The following is a 7827-nucleotide window of genomic DNA, read 5'->3' on the forward strand; positions in this document are numbered from 1 at the left end:
CCCCAACACAGACTAAATCTAGTCCTGGACTAAAAATATTCCCTCTTGAGTTAGGATTAGGATAAAGCACATACAGATCTCAGATAACCAAGCTAAATCAGACCTTAGTGCTGGGCTGGGACAAAACCCTGCATCCTCTACCTCCCCAGGTCCAGTGGTCGGTCAGTAACCCCTGCGTTCTGTAGCGTGCGAAGGCAAAGGGAGTGGAAGAGAAGGGGGAAGTTAAGGCAGGCGGGCTGTGAGACGGGTTCCACCTACACTGCTCTCCCATTTGAATCCTGAGACAGGTCCAGTAGTTCCCAGGCCCCCTAGTCGCTCAACACTGGACGGCTCTGGGTCAGAGTCAGTTAGGTCCTTCGGGGAGAGAGACACACATTACCCTGGTAGTCACTTTAAAGACGACAGACACTACATGCCTAATACTGGGGAGTGGGGTGGATCAGATTGACTCTACTCCCTGGTAGTTCATCTATGGAAGCAACGATAGATGTGCAGTGTAAGGCTGGTCTTCAGGGAGACATTACCCTGGTAGTTCATCTATAGAAGCAACGATAGATGTGCAGTGTAAGGCTGGTCTTCAGGGAGACATTACCCTGGTGGTTCACTCAGTTACACAGTAGACTAGATTACCTTTACCTCTAGACAGGTGTGACGTTGACTACAGTCACTGTGTTGACACTAGATAAACTAGAACTGCTCTCATGTGGAGTGTCAGGTCTGTCAGGTAGATACATTACCCCTGGAGTCACTTTGAAGACTAGATACACTATGACAATGTGGAGTGGGGTGTCAGGTCTGACAGGGAGAGACATTACCCTTGGAGTCACTTTAAAGACTAGATACATTATGATAATGTAGAGTGTCAGGTATGTCAGGGAGAGACATTACCCTTGGAGTCACTTTGAAGACTAGATACACTATGATAATGTGGAGTGGGGTGTCAGGTCTGTCAGGTAGATACACTGTGATAATGTGGAGTGTCCAGTCTGTCAGGTAGAGACCCCTGGAGTCACTTTAAAGACTAGATACACTATGAGAGAGAATGTGGGTTCACAGTCAGACTGGAGAACCCACTAGGGCTGATCAGAGAGCCTATATCTAGTGAGATGTCTGATGTATTTACCTGGCTGTGGGTACACAGTCACCCTGTAGAGATAGACTGGAGAACCTACTAGGGATGTATATCAGTGAGATCTTCAGTGGTCTCTGTGTGAGTTCATGCCAATCTGAGGATGCTGAAAGGGGAGTGGGACCAACACCTAGCTGTAACCTGATACCACAGCAGGTGTTGGACAATTGGCCCTTTTTAAATTATACCAGCTTCTGTATGTCTGAGGGTCCACCACACTAGGTGCACTTCTGAGTGTCCACTACTAACCTTCTCAGAGGGGTCTTTCAGGGCACTGAGGTCTTCGTCATCTTCCTCTAGGATCTTCAGAGGTTTAGCTGGTGTCTTCTTTCCTTTAGAGTCTCCTTTCCCCTCAGAGCTCTGTGGGAATAACAGAGCCATACATTAACCCCTTTCCCCTCAGAGCCATACATTAACCCTTTCCACCTCAGAGCTCTGTGGGAATAACAGAGCCATACATTAACCAATTTCCCCTCAGAGCCATACATTAACCCTTTCCCCTCAGAGCTCTGTGGGAATAACAGAGCCATACATTAACCCCTTTCCCCTCAGAGCCATACATTAACCCCTTTCCCCTCAGAGCTCTGTGGGAATAACAGAGCCATACATTAACCCTTTCCCCTCAGAGCCATACATTAACCCTTTCCCCTCAGAGCCATTAATTAACCCTTTTCCCTCAGAGCTCTGTGGGAATAACAGAGCCATACATTAACCCCTTTCCCCTCAGAGCCATACATTAACCCTTTCCCCTCAGAGCTCTGTGGGAATAACAGAGCCATACATTAACCCCATTTCCCCTCAGAGCCATACATTAACCCTTTCCCCTCAGAGCTCTGTGGGAATAACAGAGCCATACATTAACCCCATTTCCCCTCAGAGCCATACATTAACCCTTTCCCCTCAGAGCTCTGTGGGAATAACAGAGCCATACATTAACCCTCTCCCCTCAGAGCCATACATTAACCCTTTCCCCTCAGAGCCATACATTAACCCTTTCCCCTCAGAGCCATTCATTAACCCTTTCCCCTCAGAGCTCTGTGGGAATAACAGAGCCATACATTAACCCTCTCCCCTCAGAGCTCTGTGGGAATAACAGAGCCATACATTAACCTTCTCCCCTCAGAGCCATACATTAACCCTTTCCCCTCAGAGCTCTGTGGGAATAACAGAGCCATACATTGGAGAGCTACCCTCCTGTAGGTTTTAACTCAAACCTTGTTCCTGTAGCTCTCCAGGAACAAGGTTTGAGTTAAAACCTACAGGAGGGTAGCTCTCCAGGAACAGGGTTGGATTGTAAAACCTACAGGGGGGTAGCTCTCCAGGAACAGGGTTGGATTGTAAACATACAGGAGGGTAGCTCTCCAGGAACAGGGTTGGATTGTAAACCTACAGGAGGGTAGCTCTCCAGGAACAAGGTTGGAGTTACAACCTACAGGAGGGTAGCTCTCCAGGAACAGGGTTGGATTGTAAACCTACAGGAGGGTGGCTCTCCAGGAACAAGGTTGGAGTTACAACCTACAGGAGGGTAGCTCTCCAGGAACAGGGTTGGAAAGCCCTGGTCTAACTAATCTATGAATGTATAGACAAGGCATGTGGGTCTCCCTACTTCTCCACTTCAGTATTACAGTGACATAGTCCAACTGTTGTTGAACTCATTTAGATGAACAGTTAAGAGTGTTGACCCAAGGTACATTTTTTGGTGGTTGGACAAATCCCATCTGTTTGGTGGCAATGTGACAGACATCACATCGCTTGCTTAGCCATACCACTTCCTCCAGCTTCCACCGAGACTAGAACCCATACCACTTCCTCCAGCTTACACCGAGACTAGAACCCATACCACTTCCTCCAGCTTCCACCGAGACTAGAACCCATACCACTTCCTCCAGCTTCCACCGAGACTAGAACCCATACCACTTCCTCCCGCTTCCACCGAGACTAGAACCCATACCACTTCCTCCAGCTTCCACCGAGACGAGAACCCTGGTCTGCCTCAAAAACTAATGTAACCACCTAGAGACATTTCACGCTGAGGGAGGGAGGTTACGGAAAGCGGCAGGTAGCCTAGCGGTTAAGAGCGTTGGGCCAGTAACAAAAAGGTCACTGGTTCGAATCCCAGAGCCTACTAGGTGAAAAAGAACTGTCAATGTGCCCTTGAGCAAGGCACTTAACCCTAGTTGCTCTGGATAAGAGTGTCTGCTAAATGACTAAAGTGTGTCTGGGTTATCCAGGTGACATCACCTGTTGACTACAACATTATACCCTCCTCACCTGTTCTTTACCCGTGGCTTTTGGACTAACAGTCATGTTCACTAGGTATGAAACGGAAGAAAACGGTCTAGAAATGACTTTTCTGGCTCCTTTCTGCCTGTCTGGGGGGTACAACTACCTCACCTGTTCTTTCCCCCCCTGTTTCTCTTTCTTCTTCAGGAAGTCTTCCACTGCATCCACAGCCTGTTGGAAACGTTTGCCCTTGTTGATCTTGATCATCTCCTCTTTGTGGGGGTGGTATGGCTTCAGCTGCTCCACCTTTATCCAGGCACTGCACACACACAACTGGATAAATGATGGAAGCAAGCTAGATATGGATATTAGTGATAAGTGATGTAGTAGGTTTGTTTACTTACTGGTCTTCAGTTCCAAAGAATTTGACAAAATGGCATTTTTTCCCTCTTGGCTTTTTCAGGTCCTTTGGAGGACTGACGACCTGGAAAGACAAAGAAAGTTAATCACAATATCACTTACGTGTAGCTAGTCAGTTCAGCATACAATACCATTCTTTAGTCAAAACGACCAATGGTGTTCAGATGTCGCTAGCTTGAATTCGACAGATCTTACCTTGCCTGGCCACGGAGGATAGCGCCCGAGCTTTCCCCTAAAACAAAAACATTGCCATTTGATTGATGAATAAACGTTGCATTATCAAGATAACGTTTAGATTTTCAGAATAGAATAATATTCCACGACCCCTTGCATTCGTCGTCGCAGTAAACATTGGCTTCGAACAAGATGTCCCGGGTGGCACAGTCCCCAGATTAATATCTAGTTAGCTAGCTAAACTGGCTAATTTAAGAATGATGTTGTTTCTCAAACATCACAGTCCACACTTTTCAGATGTCATCAGTAAACATGTAGAGATAGCTAAACTAACTGTGTATAAATATAGCTAGAATATGGATTGAGCAATATTTACATACAGTTGCGTCCGGTTTCACTTCTCTGGGTGCGGCAAAGCTAAGTAGTTTACTGGCTAGCTAATGGCTATGCTGACTCGGGCTAAACAGGCAGTAACGTATTTGTTTTGAGTTCGATCGACAACTACCGTTAGTAAACGAATATTTTGTCACATCTACCTGATCAAATGTAACGAAAAAGCGCGATTTGAGTTGACCCGACACGGATTCAATGTAAACGATGAAATTCGAATGGAATAAGACGATTAAAGTAAGTTAAAAATGCATATCTCACCAAACTAGGTCCCCGATTCTCAGATGCACCGTCGCCATCTTAGAACTTTACTGAAACGTCGCACTGAACACCGCGAAAGAACACACCCACCAGAAAACACATGCGTCACCCCAAACCACAGAGTTTCTACATCCAGAGGTACAGCATCGCGAGACTTCCGGGAACGCTAACGAAAAAGAACAAACATACCAGGTCGGGGTTTGGGGTATAACAAGTCAATGAGAGAAGTGGAAAATTCGTCCTTAGTTGTTAATGTTCTCAAAATCTAACTTACAACCTAGATTGGAGCCGACGTCTTCAGTAGTTGAACATGATATTACTCCAACCTCGTGAAAGGGACAAACTGACACGTTTTAATTTTTCTGAAAAACGACTTTTTATCGAAGGAGTTCCTTCGACTGCATGCACATGCGCAAGACGAACGTTAGTCCCGATGACGTGCTTCTACGCATGAGTTTTGCTAGCCAACGTTGCCATGACATCGCCTAAACGCGTGATCTGGGATTTCAGTTTTAGCCAATCTTCATACTGTCTACCTAAATACCGTAGTTACCACATACACAAAATCCAAATTAACTACATCATCTTTATTTTTTATTTCACATTTATTTAACCAGGTTGAGAACAAGTTCTCATTTACAACTGCGACCTGGCCAAGATAAAGCAAAGCAGTGTGACAAAAACAACAACACAGTTACACATAAACAAACATACAGTCAATAATACAATATAAAAATCTATGTACAGTGTATGCAAATGTAGAAGAGTAGGGAGGTAAGGCAATAAATAGGCCATAGAGGCAAAATAATTACAATTTAGCATTAACACTGGAGTGATAGATGTGCAGATGATGATGTGCAAGTAGAGATACTGGGGGGCAAAAGAGTAAGAGGATAAATAACAATATGAGGATGAGGTAGTTGAGTGTGCTGTTTACAGATGGGCTGTGTATGGGTACAGTGACCGTGGGTGTTGCTATGGTGACCAGTGAGCTAAGATAAGGCGGGGCTTTACCTAGCAAAGACTTATAGATGACCTGGAGCCAGTGGGTTTGGCGACGAATATGTAGTGAGGGCCAGCCAACGAGAGCATACAGGTCACAGTGGTGGGTAGTGTATGGGGATTTGTTGACAAAATGGATGGCACTGTGATAGACTACATCCAGTTTCCTGAGTAGAGTGTTGGAGGCTATTTTGTAAATGACATAGCCGAAGTCAAGGTAGTATAGTCAGTTTTATGAGGGTATATTTGGCAGCGTGAGTGAAGGAGGCTTTGTTTGTGAAATAGGAAGCCGATTCTAGATTTAATTTTGGATTGGAGATGCTTAATGTGAGTCTGGAAGGACAGTTTACAGTCTAACCAGACACCTAGGTATTTGTAGATGTCCACATATTGTCCACATAGAACCGTCCAGAGTAGTGATGCTAGTCGTGCGGGCGGGCGGGTGCGGGCAGCAATCGGTTGAAGAACATTCACTTAGTTTTATTAGCATGTAAAAGCAGTTGGAGGCCACGGAAGGAGTGTTGTATGGCTACATCATACAAATTCATGAAAACAAAAATGTGCTTTTTGGTCATCATTTAAGGTCATGGTTAGACATACGGTTAGTAGAGCAGTGTGGTTAAGGTTACATTTAACATTTTAAGACAATAAATAGTAGAAATAGGAGGGGTTTAGGCAGAATTATGACTTTGTGGATGTGGTAACTAGTGACAACCCAAACAGTCAACAAAGCAACTTGACAAGGTTCCATCAGATGCTTTCATTCATCTAGACTAGAGATTCAGCTGCTCTTATGTGCCCTCGTGCAACTAGAGGGTTGGGTGGTATTCGGAGCATTTGACAGATAAAATACAGAGTCCAACATGAATGGATGAGATGAAGGTCATATTCACAGACCCAGACAACCCCTTCTATCTGTAGGCCTATAAAACGATACATCTGTTTCTAGAAGTCTTTATGAAGGATAGGTGTGTCTGATGGCTGTGTAACATGTTGCCACCAATTACCTCACCTCACAATAGGGCCTACAATACAGTGAGTTTCACTCTTTACTGTAAACCCTCACCTCACAAAAGGCCTACAATACAGTGAGTTTCTCTCTTTACCGTAAACCCTCACCTCACAATAGGGCCTACAATACAGTGAGTTTCTCTCTTTACTGTAAACCCTCACCTCACAATAGGGCCTACAATACAGTGAGTTTCTCTCTTTACTGTAAACCCTCTCCTCACAATAGGGCCTACAATAAGGTGAGTTTCTCTCTTTCCTGTAAACCCTCACCTCCCAATAGGGCCTACAATACAGTGAGTTTCTCTCTTTACCGTAAACCCTCACCTCACAATAGGTCCTACAATACAGTGAGTTTCTCTCTTTACCGTAAACCCTCACCTCACAATAGGTCCTACAATACAGTGAGTTTCTCTCTTTACTGTAAACCCTCACCTCACAAAAGGCCTACAATACAGTGAGTTTCTCTCTTTACCGTAAACCCTCACCTCACAATAGGGCCTACAATACAGTGAGTTTCTCTCTTTACCGTAAACCCTCACCTCACAATAGGGCCTACAATACAGTGAGTTTCTCTCTTTACCGTAAACCCTCACCTCACAATAGGGCCTACAATACAGTGATATTCTCTCTTTACTGTTAACACTCACCTCCCAATAGGGCCTACAATACAGTGAGTTTCTCTCTTTACTGTTAACACTCACCTCCCAATAGGGCCTACAATAAGGTGTTATAAAGACAGACACAGTTGTTCATATTTGACTGTAAATCACCTGTGTTACAAACAGCCCAGGTTTTACTAATCTAGTTCAACCAAAACAGTGCTCATTACATCATTATCCTAATGAGTGTTTTATTAAATCAGACACCTTCTAAACTCCTTTGTTTTCCCCGAATGACATCTGACCACGGAACATTTGGCATGTTCCGGAATAGAAGCCCGGAACAAGAGGAATATTTCATTCAAGGGTTTTAATTCCCCCGAATGACATCTGACCACGGAACATTTGGCATGTTCCGGAATAGAAGCCCGGAACAAGAGGAATATTTCATTCAAGGGTTTTAATTCCCCCGAATGACATCTGACCACGGAACATTTGGCATGTTCCGGAATAGAAGCCCGGAACAAGAGGAATATTTCATTCAAGGGTTTTAATTCCCCCGAATGACATCTGACCACGGAACATTTGGCATGTTCCGGAATAGAAGCCCGGAACAAG

The 7827-nt window shown here is 44.7% G+C and overlaps 1 protein-coding gene across 6 annotated transcripts in view; it reads right to left on the reverse strand.

Moving 5' to 3' along the window:
* LOC139365216 (cytokine-like nuclear factor N-PAC) overlaps positions 1 to 4706 on the reverse strand; it is a 33149-nt gene extending 28443 nt beyond the window's left edge. For 4 of the 6 annotated variants that reach the window (XM_071102711.1, XM_071102710.1, XM_071102708.1 and 1 more), the window contains exons 1-6: positions 4598 to 4706; positions 3968 to 4004; positions 3757 to 3836; positions 3524 to 3671; positions 1379 to 1489; positions 259 to 354 (exon numbers count right to left, since the gene is read on the reverse strand). In XM_071102711.1, coding sequence (XP_070958812.1) covers positions 259 to 354; positions 1379 to 1489; positions 3524 to 3671; positions 3757 to 3836; positions 3968 to 4004; positions 4598 to 4635 — 510 coding nt within the window. In that variant the 5' untranslated portion in view covers positions 4636 to 4706. The remainder of the gene's footprint in view (positions 1 to 258; positions 355 to 1378; positions 1490 to 3523; positions 3672 to 3756; positions 3837 to 3967; positions 4005 to 4597) is intronic. The other 2 variants (XM_071102713.1, XM_071102712.1) reach the window with 1 other exon arrangement.
* Between the last annotated feature and the right edge of the window lie 3121 nt (positions 4707 to 7827).

The sequence above is a fragment of the Oncorhynchus clarkii genome, chromosome 13 (assembly GCF_045791955.1).
Source record: "Oncorhynchus clarkii lewisi isolate Uvic-CL-2024 chromosome 13, UVic_Ocla_1.0, whole genome shotgun sequence".
NCBI classification, from domain to species: domain Eukaryota; kingdom Metazoa; phylum Chordata; class Actinopteri; order Salmoniformes; family Salmonidae; genus Oncorhynchus; species Oncorhynchus clarkii.